We start from the raw sequence: 17,500 nt of genomic DNA on the forward strand, positions 1-17,500 counted from the left end.
ATGACATATACAGTATTTACGAGGCCCTGTTGATAATATAGTGCAACAATATCACACTGCTGCACAGTCACACACACAGAAAGATGATCTACAAACATACTTCACACTCTCTCACACACACATCCTCTGTTGAGGCTTTTTCATTATCCAATTATATCGTCCCTGCTCTCGTTTAACCCCGAGGTTACGTACAGTGGACTCCCCACGAGGCCTTTCTCCTCCAATTACTCCTTCAGCCTCTAAAGTTCACAGCGTTAACCTCCGCCGGCCAGAGGCTGCCGACACAACAAACAACAGCAGAGGATTGTTAACCTCCGTAATCCTGCAGCTGCTGAAGCCACAGAGAAACATCTTCAACCGTGTTAGTTTTGTAGAGGAGACGTAGGCGTTGTAGACGGGACGTAGGCGTTGTAGAGGGGATGTAGGCGTTGTAGAGGGGACGTAGGCGTTGTAGAGGGGACGTAGGCGTTGTAGAGGGGACGTAGGCGTTGTAGAGGGGACGTAGGAGTTGTAGAGGGGACGTAGGCGTTGTAGACGGGACGTAGGCATTGTAGACGGGACGTAGGCGTGGTAGAGGGGATGTAGGCGTTGTAGAGGGGACGTAGGCGTTGTAGAGGGGACGTAGGAGTTGTAGAGGGGACGTAGGCGTTGTAGAGGGGACGTAGGCGTTGTAGAGGGGACGTAGGCGTTGTAGAGGGGACGTAGGAGTTGTAGAGGGGACGTAGGCGTTGTAGACGGGACGTAGGCATTGTAGACGGGACGTAGGCGTGGTAGAGGGGATGTAGGCGTTGTAGAGGGGACGTAGGCGTTGTAGAGGGGACGTAGGAGTTGTAGAGGGGACGTAGGCGTTGTAGACGGGACGTAGGCGTTGTAGAGGGGATGTAGGCGTTGTAGAGGGGACGTAGGCGTTGTAGAGGGGACGTAGGAGTTGTAGAGGGGACGTAGGCGTTGTAGACGGGACGTAGGCGTGGTAGAGGGGACGTAGGAGTTGTAGAGGGGACGTAGGCGTTGTAGACGGAACGTAGGCGTGGTAGAGGGGACGTAGGCGTTGTAGAGGAGACGTAGGCGTGGTAGAGGGGACGTAGGCGTTGTAGAGGAGACGTAGGAGTTGTAGAGGGGACGTAGGCGTTGTAGAGGGGACGTAGGCGTGGTAGAGGGGACGTAGGCGTTGTAGAGGAGACGTAGGAGTTGTAGAGGGGACGTAGGCGTTGTAGAGAGGACGTAGGTGTTGTAGAGGGGACGTAGGCGTTGTAGACGGGACGTAGGCGTGGTAGAGGGGACGTAGGCGTTGTAGAGGAGCCGTAGGAGTTGTAGAGGGGACGTAGGCGTTGTAGAGAGGACGTAGGAGTTGTAGAGGGGACGTAGGCGTTGTAGAGAGGACGTAGGCGTTGTAGACGGGACGTAGGCGTTGTAGAGGGGACGTAGGAGTTGTAGAGGGGACGTAGGCGTTGTAGAGAGGACGTAGGCGTTGTAGACGGGACGTAGGCGTGGTAGAGGGGACGTAGGCGTTGTAGACGGGACGTAGGCGTGGTAGAGGGGACGTAGGTATTGTAGAGGAGACGTAGGAGTTGTAGAGGGGACGTAGGCGTTGTAGAGAGGACGTAGGCGTTGTAGAGGGGATGTAGGCGTTGTAGAGGGGACGTAGGAGTTGTAGAGGGGACGTAGGCGTTTTAGAGAGGACGTAGGCGTTGTAGACGGGACGTAGGCGTGGTAGAGGGGACGTAGGCGTTGTAGAGGAGACATAGACGTTGTAGAGGGGATGTAGGCGTTGTAGACGGGACGTAGGCGTGGTAGAGGGGACGTAGGCGTTGTAGAGGAGACGTAGGCGTTGTAGAGGGGATGTAGGCATTGTAGAGGAGACGTAGGCGTTGTAGAGGGGATGTAGGCGTTGTAGAGGGGACGTAGGAGTTGTAGAGGGGACGTAGGCGTTGTAGAGGGGACGTAGGCGTTGTAGAGGGGATGTAGGCGTTGTAGAGGAGACGTAGGCGTTGTAGAGGAGACGTAGGCGTTGTAGAGGTGATGTAGGCGTTGTAGAGGGGACGTAGGCGTTGTAGAGGGGACGTAGGCGTTGTAGAGGGGACGTAGGAGTTGTAGAGGGGACGTAGGCGTTGTAGAGGGGACGTAGGCGTTGTAGAGGAGACGTAGGCGTTGTAGAGGGGATGTAGGCGTTGTAGAGGAGACGTAGGCGTTGTAGAGGGGACGTAGGCGTTGTAGAGGGGACGTAGGCGTTGTAGAGGAGACGTAGACGTTGTAGAGGAGACGTAGGTGTTGTAGAGCGGACGTAGGCGTTGTAGAGGGGACGTAGGCGTTGTAGAGGAGACGTAGGCATTGTAGAGCAGACGTAGGCGTTGTAGAGGGGACGTAGGCGGTGTAGAGGAGACGTAGACGTTGTAGAGGGGACGTAGATGTTGTAGAGGGGACGTAGACGTTGTAGAGGGGACTTATTGTCAATGGGAGGCATTGACGGGGGGTACTATAGGTTATGAGGACGGGACGTAGAAGATGATGTAATTTATGTTGTGATGATGGGACTTAGACGATGAGACAGGACTTACGTTGTGACGACTAGGCGTAGGTGGTAAATGAACTGTGTTTGTATGGTTCTTTTGTAGTCTCTCGACCACTCAAAGTGCTTTAACACTACATGTCATCATTCACATCCATTCATTCACTGATGACTGCCGTGCAAGGTGCCACCTGCCCATCAGGACTAACAGCCACATTCACACACCGTAGCCACAGCTTTTTGTTTCAGGTGTGAACAGACCCTGAATTTAAAGATCGGTTGTTTCTTTGTTTCTCTTTTTTGCTTTCACAGTCGATAGAAATGGAGGGAAAATATGCCATTTGACACACACACACACACACACACACACACACACACAGAGCGGCCGTGTGCAGTGGATTGATTCGAAAGGGGCAATGTTGTGATTACTTAATGGCTTCCCAGACAGCCGTGGGCCTGGAGAATTCAATTTAGCATCTGCCTCTCTAAGTGTTAATCTCCTCTGCTCCGCAGCTGCCTCGCTGCTGATGATGTGCACACAGGAGATAATGTTTAAGCCCCACCAGAGCAAAGCAAAGCAGACAAGTCACTGATTGGCTCCATAATTACATAATTAACTTCTAGTCTCTAATCGTTAAGGAGGTAATGGCTCCGATAAAAAGACCCTCAGCTAGAGCAGCGAGCAAATCAAAAATCAATAATCCATAGAGCGGCATTAAGAGGAGATAAATAGCTTCAATGCTTCTGTGGAGGATTTTCTCTCTGCACAGCTTTAAATACCTGAACCTCAATGTTTGTGAGTCTGAGATTCAAACTGAGCATCCTGTGTGCTTCATTCTGAATGTGTCACAGTAGAGATAGAGCAGCAGCTTCAGGCTGTAGAGCATCGAGTAGTTAGAATATGTTCTCGTTTCAGAGTGATTTCCATGTTTAGGACGCAGTTGACTAAACATCTTTAATTCTCTCTTCATCCTCTCCGTCCTCCTCCTCGACCGTCCGTCATCGCCAGCATGTGAGTTTCTGAACCTTTGTAGCTCCAGAAACCTCAAACATGTTCTACTCAAAGACCTGGAGCTCTGACTCAGCTTTCCTTCTTCTCTCCGTTTGTCTTTGTCTTCTCTCTCGGCTCGTCTCTCTGAAGGGGGTGAGTCATGTTTTAATGAACCTTTTCAAAAGATTTCTTTCAACTTTGGTCTGATTAGTTTTGACTGTTATTTTGTATCTGACCTGGGAACTCATCGACATCACTACGAGATCAAACCGTTTATTTACGGTGAAAAACCTGAAAAAAGGGAGTGCACATGAAATATTGGAAGTAAAACTAAACCAGGAAGTGGGTCTGTGTTAAACCAGGAAGTGGGTCTGTGTTAAACCAGGAAGTGGGTTTGTGTTAAACCAGGAAGTGGGTCTGTGTTAAACCAGGAAGTGGGTCTGTGTTAAACCAGGAAGTGGGTCTGTGTTAAACCAGGAAGTGGGTCTGTGTTAAACCAGGAAGTGGGTCTGTGTTAAACCAGGAAGTGGGTCTGTGTTAAACCAGGAAGTGGGTCTGTGTTAAACCAGGAAGTGGGTCTGTGTTAAACCAGGAAGTGGGTTTGTGTTAAACCAGGAAGTGGGTTTGTGTTAAACCAGGAAGTGGGTTTGTGTTAAACCAGGAAGTGGGTCTGTGTTAAACCAGGAAGTGGGTCTGTGTTAAACCAGGAAGTGGGTCTGTGTTAAACCAGGAAGTGGGTTTGTGTTAAACCAGGAAGTGGGTTTGTGTTAAACCAGGAAGTGGGTCTGTGTTAAACCAGGAAGTGGGTCTGTGTTAAACCAGGAAGTGGGTCTGTGTTAAACCAGGAAGTGGGTCTGTGTTAAACCAGGAAGTGGGTCTGTGTTAAACCAGGAAGTGGGTTTGTGTTAAACCAGGAAGTGGGTTTGTGTTAAACCAGGAAGTGGGTTTGTGTTAAACCAGGAAGTGGGTCTGTGTTAAACCAGGAAGTGGGTCTGTGTTAAACCAGGAAGTGGGTCTGTGTTAAACCAGGAAGTGGGTCTGTGTTAAACCAGGAAGTGGGTCTGTGTTAAACCAGGAAGTGGGTTTGTGTTAAACCAAAGCCCGTTTACTTCTGTCCGTCTGTCATGTCATCGATTGTTTGAGTCTCTTTCAGACATTTTGAGCTCTTTATTAACCCTTTCTGTAAGTCAGCATTTCTGCAGACTTTGCCTGAGGGAATTACCCACAATTCATAGCAATGTGACGTTAAACAAGGGGTAACCAGTGGAAGCACGGAGACGTAAGAAAAAAAGGTAAACAAAGATTGATCAGCCTGGAATATTAAATGTACGATTATCCAACAACACGTCCATCTTCGTTTGGCAACTTTTATTTACGATCCCACGGTTAAGCACAAGATCGTCTTTTCTTCAGCCTGCATACATCACGTTCTTTTTTCAACTCTCTTAAAGCGACAGCGCAGTAATACAAATATGAATGAACTTAAACACATATTGAAAGCAAATGATTTTACATAGACACCGTGATACTACATCAGCAAGAAATATGAAATTAAATATTCCAGTGCGCTACAATTACACCGCTGGTTTATTCATCAAACATTTATTTCAGTGATTAAGATTCTCAAAAACGAGTAACCAGTCGGTGTGATGAGATTTGGAAAATGAATATTTATTTATCTATTTATTCATTAACCGGGGACACTGATCAATGTTTCCACCTTGATGTAACCATGACAGAGTCACTTCCCTCTTTTCTTTCTGTCCGGATCAGAAAGGAGTTTCAGCGTGGTTAGCCTAGCTTAGCACAAAAGCTGAAAGCAGAGGGAAAGTGCTAGCCTAGGTAAATAAGAATTGCTTTTCACATGAAATAAAACAATCAGTTAGACTGTGTGAACACCATGCTTCATCGTGGATCAATCGAGGATCAGGACCCAGGATCAGGACCCAGGATCAGGACCCAGGATCAGGACCCAGGCCTCGCCTTGATCAGGACCTCCTGCTGTGGCCTTTACCTCTAAAGGGAAGCTCAAAGGCAGCTGAACACATAAAAGCAGCTGGACCTTTCAACAGAATGTCAGATCGAGTGTTTACGTCTTCATGTTACCGTCTGATGAGCAGAAGAGGACGTAGTCGTCATGACGACACTCGTTGGTTTTTGGACGTTTTGAAGCCTCAAATTCGTCGATTTTGCCGTCGCCATCTTGGATTACAACCATCGCCATGTTGTTGTTTTTTATCAACCAGTGAACAGGAAGTGACCACATCTGGACTGAGGAGGAGTGACGTAGAGACGCCGTATACGTCTCTGGTAGAGACCTGTCAATCACTGTGTAGCCCCGCCCCTAAAGCATCCCCTGCTTTATGGTCTGTGTGACTCTAAATGGACCATCATTTACTAAATGAACATCATGCTGTATTGAAGAAGACTTGAAACTAGAGATTGAGACCATAAACTCATGTTTACAATGTTTACTGAGGTAATAAATCAAGAGAGAAGTAGAGTCATTTTCTCATAGACTTCTATACAACCAGAGGAGTCGCCCCCTGGTGGACACTAGAGAGAATGCAGCTCTAACACGTGAAGCTCTGGCTTCTCTTTAAAGAAGCGGAGGTTGATGTCTGGTGATAATGAGGACCTGAGATGTTTACCTGCTATTTGTCCAAACAGAGAGACAGACTGTGATCATGTCTGATATATTCATCCAGTTAATGTGTGACAGGCGGAGATGTGACGGTATCATGTGACAGCTCATCAAACCGCCTCCAGAGCCCATTTAGAGTCCACATGCTGATGAGACTTCATGTAAACTACACAGCGTTTCTCTTAATCGCCTCCGACTTCTAAACCGTCTCCGGTTCCTGAGCCGAACTGAACTCTCTGACAGAAGATCGGGATCCTCTGGGACTCGCTGGTGTTAATGTGAACAAATGATGGAGAGCTTCTGTCAGACTGATGGAGTCTCTTATCTCAGCTGACAGGACTCTTCTTCTTCTTCTATGGTTCCTCTCAGCTGACAGGACTCGTCTTCTTCTTCTATGGTTCCTCTCAGCTGACAGGACTCTTCTTCTTCTTCTATGGTTCCTCTCAGCTGACAGGACTCTTCTTCTTCTTCTATGGTTCCTCTTAGCTAATCACTTTCACATGGAGATGATTAAAAACTGGGAAGGAAACAAGAAACCATTCCTCCTCTCTGTGTATATACAGTATATATATATATATATATATATATATATATATATATATATGTGTATGTATGTATGATTTATGTTACTGTGAGACAGACCATAATACTGTGTGTTGTTTCCAGGGATACACAGCTCTCCACCTGGCCTCCATCCACGGTCACCAGCACATCGTCCTGTCCCTCATCAACACACACAGTGAGTCAGTCCACCTGAAGACCAGGTCCCTACAAAACCACCAGGCTCCTGAGAGACTGACGAGACAAAGACGAGACAGGAGGAGACAAAGACGAGAGGGAAGGAGACAAAGACGAGAGGGAAGGAGACAAAGACGAGACAGGAGGAGACAAAGACGAGAGGGAAGGAGACAAAGACGAGAGGGAAGGAGACAAAGACGAGAGAGGAGGAGACAAAGACGAGAGGGAAGGAGACAAAGACGAGAGGGAAGGAGACAAAGACGAGAGAGGAGGAGACAAAGACGAGAGGGAAGGAGACAAAGACGAGAGGGAAGGAGACAAAGACGAGACAGGAGGAGACAAAGACGAGAGGGAAGGAGACAAAGACGAGAGGGAAGGAGACAAAGACGAGACAGGAGGAGACAAAGACGAGAGGGAAGGAGACAAAGACGAGAGGGAAGGAGACAAAGACGAGAGGGAAGGAGACAAAGACGAGACAGGAGGAGACAAAGACGAGAGGGAAGGAGACAAAGACGAGAGGGAAGGAGACAAAGACGAGAGGGAAGGAGACAAAGACGAGAGGGAAGGAGACAAAGACGAGACAGGAGGAGACAAAGACGAGAGGGAAGGAGACAAAGACGAGAGGGAAGGAGACAAAGACGAGAGGGAAGGAGACAAAGACGAGACAGGAGGAGACAAAGACGAGAGGGAAGGAGACAAAGACGAGAGGGAAGGAGACAAAGACGAGACAGGAGGAGACAAAGACGAGAGGGAAGGAGACAAAGACGAGAGGGAAGGAGACAAAGACGAGACAGGAGGAGACAAAGACGAGAGGGAAGGAGACAAAGACGAGAGGGAAGGAGACAAAGACGATGTGTGACTGTAACAACATTCAGATACATAAAGGAAACGTTTGATTTGAAGACGTCAGCTGATCATAAACAATATTCTTTGTTGAACTCGTTGAACTGAGTGAAGATTTTATTCATATTCACGTAGAAAATTGAAATTCAAATGTTGAGGGATTCTTCTTCTTCACGCTCCAGAGACTCTGCAGCGATGCAGATCAGACAAAAGACCGACTGACAAGTCCACACACACACACACACACACACACACACACACACACACACACACACACACACACACACACACACACACACACACACACACACACACACACAGTTCATATTGTGTTAATGAGACACACTCGGCCGTCTCATGATGATCCCGGTGGACCTCCGGCGGCTCCCCTCTCCTCAGTTTGAGCCTCAGACTCAGAGTTGGTCTATATGTCCACACATGAGGTCTGCAGGTCTACATGTTCACACATGAGGTCTGCAGGTCTACGTCCACACATGAGGTCTGCAGGTCTACATGTCCACACATGAGGTCTGCAGGTCTACATGTTCACACATGAGGTCTGCAGGTCTACATGTTCACACATGAGGTCTGCAGGTCTACATGTTCACACATGAGGTCTGCAGGTCTACATGTTCACACATGAGGTCTGCAGGTCTACGTGTAGTCTGCAGGTCTACGTGTAGTCTGCAGGTCTACGTGATGCTTTATAGGTTTGCATAGTGAGGATGTTTGTCTGACAGCAGAATAAATCAAAGAATCGACGTCTACTCTAACGGAAGAGGACGTTTCATGAAGTTTAGTTTCTTGGTTTCAGTTTAAAGGGTTCAGAGGAGCTGGTGGGCTTTGAAGTGTCTGGAATGAGTCTCTGAAACATGAGGAAGATGTTTACTCTCCATCACGTCTCGGATCAGAGACACACGATCTGTATGAGGAGGACTTCATGCTGAGTAAACTAAACCGGACCATCATCTTCATCATCCTCCTCCTCTGCGTCTCTGGACGTTTGAATTATGACATTTAAAAACATTTCAAAGTCCTCAAACACATTTAAATGTGAGTCTTCATGAGCTTTTCACTCCGCTCACATCGTTGTAGAAGAAGAGCGTGAGGAGGCGACTTGCTGTCTGAAACATGAAGATGAAGTCATGCTAACATTTCATAGCAGCTCTCCACAGAGACGTGTTGAGTGTGGAGGTCAGAGAGAGAAAGCAAACTGGTGTATTGATCACATTACGTTATATGGTTGAAATGAGGACCAATGCTTTTTGGACCTCGGTGAACACCGTCCTTTCATAGTAACTTTAGCGCGCATGCGCAGTACTGACTTGAGAGTTTTCCATGGCCGAATAAAGTAACTAACACTACATGTGCGTTCGCCTCGTGAATACACTACACAAACCATCTTCTTCTCCTTCTCGTTTCCATCAGATGCAAACAGGAACATCAGAGATTATCACGGGAAGACGGCGGTCCACTACTGGAGCGGCTGCACCGAAGTCTTCATCAGACCTGAAGCTCCATCAGGTCAACAACCATCATCATCATCAGTTTATGTTGTTCAGATTATATGTAATATAATATTATATAATGTGTTGTAATGTAACGTAACGTTGCGTTATTGTGCTACGTTATTGCGCTACGTTATTGCGTTATGTTATTGCGTTACGTTATTGCGCTACGTTATTGCGTTACGTTATTGCGTTACGTTATTGCGTTACGTTATTGCGTTACGTTATTGCTCTACGTTATTGCGTTACGTTATTGCGCTACGTTATTGCGCTACGTTATTGCGCTACGTTATTGCGCTACGTTATTGCGTTACGTTATTGCGCTACGTTATTGCGCTACGTTATTGCACTACGTTATTGCTCTACGTTATTGCGTTACGTTATTGCGCTACGTTATTGCGTTACGTTATTGCGCTACGTTATTGTGTTACGTTATTGCGCTACGTTATTGCGCTACGTTATTGCGCTACGTTATTGCGTTACGTTATTGCGTTACGTTATTGCGCTACGTTATTGCGCTACGTTATTGCGCTACGTTATTGCGCTACGTTATTGCTCTACGTTATTGCGTTACGTTATTGCGCTATGTTATTGCGCTACGTTATTGCGCTACGTTATTGCGCTACGTTATTGCGTTACGTTATTGCGTTACGTTATTGCGCTACGTTATTGCGCTACGTTATTGCGCTACGTTATTGCGCTACGTTATTGCGCTACGTTATTGCGCTACGTTATTGCGTTACGTTATTGCGTTACGTTATTGCGTTACGTTATTGCGCTACGTTATTGCATTACGTTATTGCATTACATTATTGCATTACGTTATTGTGTTACGTTATTGCGCTATGTTACGTTATTGCGCTACGTTATTACGTTACGTTATTGCGCTACGTTATTGCGCTATGTTACGTTATTGCGTTACGTTATTGCGCTACGTTATTGCGCTATGTTACGTTATTGCGCTACGTTATTATTGCGCTACGTTATTGCGCTACGTTATTGCGCTACGTTATTGCGCTATGTTACTATTTTACATAATGCAATATAATGTGATTAAATTGTATACAATATACTTTAATATGATGTATAATTTATTATTCTGGAATTAATCAAACATCATCACTTATTAATCATAACAGAACAAAGTTGGATCAGTTTTATTGATCACGTCTAGAACAGCATTACTCATTGATCAGTTGTGTCCTCAGGTGGGACGTTTGTCCTCAGGAGACGGACGCAGCGTTACGCTCTGCCGTCTCTGCTGCTGTCTCGCTCTCGCAGTCAGGGACCGATGAACCTGGAGTTTGGAACGCTGTCTCCGTCCGTCTCTCAGGACGTGTTGGACCTCCAGCTGTGACTTAGTGGTCCTGATGAGACCAGATACCCTCGTCCCCCCACAGCATGGACATCCGTCCTGCTCATCATGAGGACAGTTTCTGTCCCGTCTCGTCCGGGACGTCCGTGTTGACTTAAAACTTCATGATGAGACGTCTTCATGTCTCAAGAGGAGACTACAGGTAAAACTAATAATACCTCCATTAAACTTCTCCAGTTCATCACTTTTAACTGTTTTCTGAAATGTTGTTTAAATATGTAAATGAGGCATTATCTATGAACTAATTTCATGACATAAACACATAACATAAATCTGAATATTAAATATAAAACCAGGTTTAAATTTCTAGTTTCATTTTGTTGACATATTTAAGTTTTTAATATTTCTTTGTATCACTCTATAATAATAAATCCATTTCCTCCATGTTGTTATTAATACATGTATAGATGAGTGTGTGAGCTGCTGAAGATTTATCATCATCAGAGAAAACGTCCTTTAAAGAGACGTTTAGTTCAGTTACTCACATTTAGAATAAAACATGAACTCAGAGAGATCATGAAGCTTCACCTCTTCATCACATCAAGAGGAGGATTTACTGTGTTACACGTTTACTGACATGTGATGTTTAAATATGCAAATGAGGCATTATGTAACGGTGATTTTTGGTGAATTTAGTTGAAATCTACAGATGTAAATAAACAAAGTAATAAAATAAAGTGTAGAAGAAGAGTGATGGAGGATGTTTGTGTTTCTTTGTTGAAGGACCTCCAGAGTCTAAATGTTCAGCACTGAGTCAGTTTTCATCATTTAAATGAATCTGATGATTCAGATTTTCATCTGAACCGATTCATCAACAGCCGTTCATTTCACCTCCTCAGCTAATCAGCAGCTATTTAGCAACACAACCATCAGAATGGATCCTGTTCAGAAGGAGTCTTCATGATGGGACACAAAGAGGGGGGGGTGATGCCTTCAGGGCCCCTCCTCCTTGATGGGACAACAATGTGATGACCCCTGACCTCCATGTTTCCCCACAGCTGTGACCTCTCACAAAGAGAACATCGGGTCATTGTTCGGGCCAAGACGGCTGTCACCATGACACCAGTCAAAGGGGAGGGGCCTAATGAGCTGAGGGGACACATCAAAGGTTTACAGCCCTTTGATGTGTCACTGCATGCAGCAGGACGGAGACAATACTGGTCTCATAGTCTCTGTGAGGACATGTCTCTGTGAAGACAAGTCTCTGAAGACAAGTCTCTGAAGACATGTCTCTGTGAAGACAAGTCTCTGTGAAGACAAGTCTCTGAAGACATGTCTCTGTGAGGACAAGTCTCTGTGAGGACAAGTCTCTGAAGACAAGTCTCTGTGAGGACAAGTCTCTGTGAGGTGGTCAGGAGGTTCAGGGGTTTTGGGTGTTTAGGGGGTTCAGGGTGTTCAGGGGTTTTGGGTGTTTAGGGGGTTCAGGGTGGTCAGGAGGTTCAGGGGTTTTGGGTGTTTAGGGGGTTCAGGGTGGTCAGGGGTTTTGGGTGTTTAGGGGGTTCAGGGTGGTGGAATCAGCACTTTTACTTCAATCAAATATCTGAACTCTTCTTCTTCTGCTGCTGTTAGTTCAGAATTATAGAACAAAGATCTTAAACGTGTTAAACGTTGTTGTTCTTGTAATATTCTGTTTCTAATAAACTGAACTATGAACTGATGAACACGTGAAGCCGTGTGTGACGGACTCCTCACATATCGCTCAATAACGTTCTCTGCATCTCATTGTTGTTTATTCAAGTGTAAAAATATATTTAAGCACATTTCTGTTATTATAACTTAAATCCTTTTAATTTAGGGTTAAGAAACACACACGACTCTATCAAAGATCAAACTATTAAAGAAAGTAACAAATATCATCAAACACAAGTTATTACAAGAACTTTGTTCAAAGCTTAAAATGCTTCCGTGTTGACGTTTAAAGTCTTCAACGTGCTCACGAACGTTCTCATCCACTGAGGGGTCATCAGGTCTAACTTCACCTTTAACTGGTTTTAAAACCTTCTTCTGCTGGAGGATCCGTGGGCCACATAACATGAGGTGGGGGGGCGGATCCGGCTCGAGGGCCTTGAGTTTGACACCCGTGCCTTAAAGACAGGAGGGCCTGCTTCCTGCTTCCTGTTTCCTGTTTCCTGGTCCATGTGGGTTCTGCTGCCGCCACTGAGCTGAACACCCAAACCCCCCTGAACCCCCAGATTCCCCTGAACCCCTTAGACACCCAAAACACCCTGAACACCCTGAACCCCTTAGACACCCAAAACACCCTGAACACCCTGAGCTGCAGTTTGCATTCTCCTCTAATGGAACGTTCCTTAATCCAGACGCAGACCCACACAGAGTCCTCCACACAGAGTCCCCCACACAGAGTCCTCCACACAGAGTCCTCCACACAGAGTCCTCCACACAGAGTCCTCCACACAGAGTCCCCCACACAGAGTCCTCCACACAGAGTCCTCCACACAGAGTCCCCCACACAGAGTCCCCCACACAGAGTCCTCCACACAGAGTCCTCCACACAGAGTCCTCCACACAGAGTCCCCCACACAGAGTCCTCCACACAGAGTCCTCCACACAGAGTCCCCCACACAGAGTCCTCCACACAGAGTCCTCCACACAGAGTCCCCCACACAGAGTCCCCCACACAGAGTCCTCCACACAGAGTCCTCCACACAGAGTCCTCCACACAGAGTCCCCCACACAGAGTCCCCCACACAGAGTCCTCCACACAGAGTCCCCCACACAGAGTCCTCCACACAGAGTCCTCCACACAGAGTCCCCCACACAGAGTCCTCCACACAGAATCCCCCACACAGAGTCCTCCACACAGAATCCCCCACACAGAGTCCTCCACACAGAGTCCCCCACACAGAGTCCCCCACACAGAGTCCTCCACACAGAGTCCTCCACACAGAGTCCTCCACACAGAGTCCCCCACACAGAGTCCTCCACACAGAGTCCCCCACAGACCAGCAGACCTTTGTGAGAGATGACAGGTGGAATCAGAGCTCCTTTAGGCTCCGGTCTCTCTGTCTGGTTCACGAGATGATAGATTTCACCAGCTGCAGGCTTCCTGTGGTTTAGTGATTATGTAAATGAGCAGGTTGTTTTTATTTATGTCGGCGGTGCTGTCGTCACTGAACCAATGACAGAGGAGCAGATGAAGTATTGGTGAAGTATTGGTGAAGTATTGGTGAAGTATTGGTGAAGTATTGATGTAGTATTGGTGAAGTATTGGTGAAGTATTGGTGAAGTATTGATGAAGTATTGGTGAAGTATTGATGAAGTATTGGTAAAGTATTGATGAAGTATTGGTGAAGTATTGGTGAAGTATTGGTGAAGTATTGATGTAGTATTGGTGAAGTATTGGTGAAGTATTGGTGAAGTATTGGTGAAGTATTGATGAAGTATTGGTGAAGTATTGATGTAGTATTGGTGAAGTATTGGTGAAGTATTGATGAAGTATTGGTGAAGTATTGGTGAAGTATTGGTGAAGTATTGGTGAAGTATTGGCGAAGTATTGGTGAAGTATTGATGTAGTATTGGTGAAGTATTGGTGAAGTATTGGTGAAGTATTGATGAAGTATTGGTGAAGTATTGGTGAAGTATTGGTGAAGTATTGGTGAAGTATTGATGAAGTATTGGTGAAGTATTGATGAAGTATTGGTGAAGTATTGGTGAAGTATTGATGAAGTATTGGTGAAGTATTGGTGAAGTATTGGCGAAGTATTGGCGAAGTATTGATGTAGTATTGGTGAAGTATTGGTGAAGTATTGGTGAAGTATTGATGAAGTATTGGTGAAGTATTGGTGAAGTATTGGTGAAGTATTGGTGAAGTATTGATGAAGTATTGGTGAAGTATTGATGAAGTATTGGTGAAGTATTGATGAAGTATTGGTGAAGTATTGGTGAAGTATTGATGAAGTATTGGTGAAGTATTGATGTAGTATTGGTGAAGTATTGGTGAAGTATTGGTGAAGTATTGATGAAGTATTGGTGAAGTATTGATGAAGTATTGGTGAAGTATTGGTGAAGTATTGATGTAGTATTGGTGAAGTATTGGTGAAGTATTGGTGAAGTATTGATGAAGTATTGGTGAAGTATTGATGAAGTATTGGTGAAGTATTGGTGAAGTATTGATGAAGTATTGGTGAAGTATTGGTGAAGTGCCTCATGCAGCCTGATCCTGTATCTGAAGGGACTCAGAGTAAACCTCCATAAAGGATCAGTCTGAATATCTATCACAGATGATGAAGATGATGATGATGATGAAGAACGGGTCTGTACATCTTAATGTATGTCGTCACACAAGATCTCACTCCTCCCCCTCCTCCTCCTCCTCCCCCTCCTCCTCCTCCTTCTCCCCCTCTTCCTCCTCCTCCTCCTCTTCCTCCCCCTCCTCCTCCTCCTCCTCCTCCTCCCCCTCTTCCTCCTCCTCCTCCTCCTCCTCCTCCCCCTCTTCCTCCTCCTCCTCTTCCTCCCCCTCCTCCTCCTCTTCCTCCTCCTCCTCCTCTTCCTCCCCCTCCTCCTCCTCCTCCTCCTCCCCCTCTTCCTCCTCCTCCTCCTCTTCCTCCCCCTCCTCCTCTTCCTCCTCCTCCTCCTCTTCCTCCCCCTCCTCCTCTTCCTCCTCCTCCTCCTCTTCCTCCCCCTCTTCCTCCTCCTCCTCCTCTTCCTCCTCCTCCTCCTCCTCTTCCTCCCCCTCCTCCTCCTCCTCCTCCTCCTCCTCCTCCTCCTCCTCCTCCTCCTCCCCCTCTTCCTCCTCCTCCTCCTCTTCCTCCCCCTCCTCCTCCTCCCCCTCTTCCTCCTCCTCCCCCTCTTCCTCCTCCTCCTCCTCCTCCTCTTCCTCCCCCTCCTCCTCCTCTTCCTCCTCCTCCTCCCCCTCCTCCTCCTCCTCCCCCTCCTCCTCCTGAAGGACCAGATTAACTTCTTATTCCTGTGATTGAGGAGCTCACCATGTGATGAGGTCTTTATCTGGAGGAGGATTATCTCAGGGAGGACGGCTTTAGACCCCATTACAGTCCTGAGACCACAATTATTCTGTCGTGTAATTGGACGAGATTTTCTTCAGCAGAGTTTCATCATCATCATCTTCATCATCATCTCTGAGGTCACTCTGTTTACAGGATGATGTCATCAATGAGAAGTATAAATACTGTGACCTCTGACCTCTAATATCTGGATCCATGAGCAGCTGATTTAGTTTTAGTCAAGCTTGTCCAGTTAAAACAATATATTAAATATATTCAGATTATATTAAATATGTTCAGATTATATTAAATATATTCAGATTATATTAAATATATTCAGATTATATTAAATATGTTCAGATTATATTAAATATATTCAGATTATATTAAATATATTCAGATTATATTAAATATGTTCAGTTTATATTAAATATATTCAGATTATATTAAATATGTTCAGATTATATTAAATATATTCAGATTATATTAAATATATTCAGATTATATTAAATATATTCAGATTATATTAAATATGTTCAGATTATATTAAATATATTCAGATTATATTAAATATATTCAGATTATATTAAATATATTCAGATTATATTAAATATATTCAGATTATATTAAATATATTCAGATTATATTAAATATGTTCAGATTATATTAAATATATTCAGATTATATTAAATATGTTCAGATTATATTAAATATATTCAGATTATATTAAATATGTTCAGATTATATTAAATATATTCAGATTATATTAAATATGTCCAGATACAACAAAAAAATATTTCATTTTAGAAGACGAATAATCTTACATGAAATTCGTCTCGACTTGGTCTCGTCTTCCTCTCTTCTTCGTCTCAACTTGGTCTTGGTCTCGTCTTGGGCTCGTCTTGGTCTCGACTTCGTCCTTGTCTCGACTTTGTCTTCGTCTCGCCTTCGTCTTGTCTTTTTGTTGTCTCGTCTTCTTCTTCATCTCGTCTTCGTGTCGTCTTCGTCTCGTCTCCGTCTCTGTCTGCGTCCTCGTCTCGTCTTCTTCTTGTCTGGTCTTGGTCTTGGTCTTGACTTTGTCCTCGTCCTTGTCTCGTCTTTTCGTTGTCTTTTTGTTGTATTGTGAAGTGAAGTCTTCTTCACCTGAATGTCTCAGGTACGTCTTCTACTGCTTTGAGCTCTGACAGGTATATAAGTATATAATTATAGTAAATATACGGACATCATATTAATGTCACTTTAGAAAGTGAAGCAGAGAAAGTGTTTGTGTGTATAACGGGACTAAAGTGTCATCAGAGGATTATGGGTAATCGAGTCAGGATCAGCCTCACTAAGAGGATCAACATCTAAGCTTCTTATTCCGATATTGATCCGTCAGAGCTGATCGATCATCACTAGACGGTGAGACTGGAGCAGACTCAGTCTACAGACGTGAACCATGTGACCTGATGGAGGAGCCCCCCCCAGACCTGTAACACAGTAGTTTAACAAAGTACTTTTACTGAAGTATCTGAGTACATCTACTCATAAAGCAGCCAGTCTAGTGATGTAAATGAATCCAGTTTAGACCGGGAGTCTCTTTGGCAGTGGCGGGCCGAGCATTTTATACCTTCACTGCTGAAATACCACCTTATAACCACATGATGGCGCCACAGCGAGGGTTATTATTCGTTTCTTGGGCTGTAACTACATAACGTTACGTATTCGTATTAAACCGTTCGGTACGAGGCTTACAAACCGAACAACACGTTTGAATAATACTAGTGCATTTGGAAAATGTAGAAGCTTAAATTGTAGGAAAGATAATGTTTCCTGCGCTCACAAGGAGACAACAGCTGAGGCTCCGCAAGTGTTCTGGGAGGCTAGGCTAACTAGCTTAACGGAAAAACAGCATCAGCAACACGCATTCTGCTGCACACCATTCAGATATTAGA

General features: G+C 45.3%; 1 protein-coding gene across 1 annotated transcript in view; it reads left to right on the forward strand.

The window, feature by feature from the left end:
- LOC306698569 (ankyrin repeat domain-containing protein SOWAHA) overlaps nucleotides 1-11,223 on the forward strand; it is a 12,610-nt gene extending 1,387 nt beyond the window's left edge. The window contains exons 3-5 of the mRNA XM_079162931.1: nucleotides 6,808-6,880; nucleotides 9,151-9,246; nucleotides 10,439-11,223. Coding sequence (XP_079019057.1) covers nucleotides 6,808-6,880; nucleotides 9,151-9,246; nucleotides 10,439-10,587 — 318 coding nt within the window. The 3' untranslated portion in view covers nucleotides 10,588-11,223. The remainder of the gene's footprint in view (nucleotides 1-6,807; nucleotides 6,881-9,150; nucleotides 9,247-10,438) is intronic.
- Nucleotides 11,224-17,500: the final 6,277 nt, after the last annotated feature.

Source organism: Pholis gunnellus, assembly GCF_910591455.1.
Source record: "Pholis gunnellus genome assembly, chromosome: 7".
Lineage (NCBI taxonomy): Eukaryota > Metazoa > Chordata > Actinopteri > Perciformes > Pholidae > Pholis > Pholis gunnellus.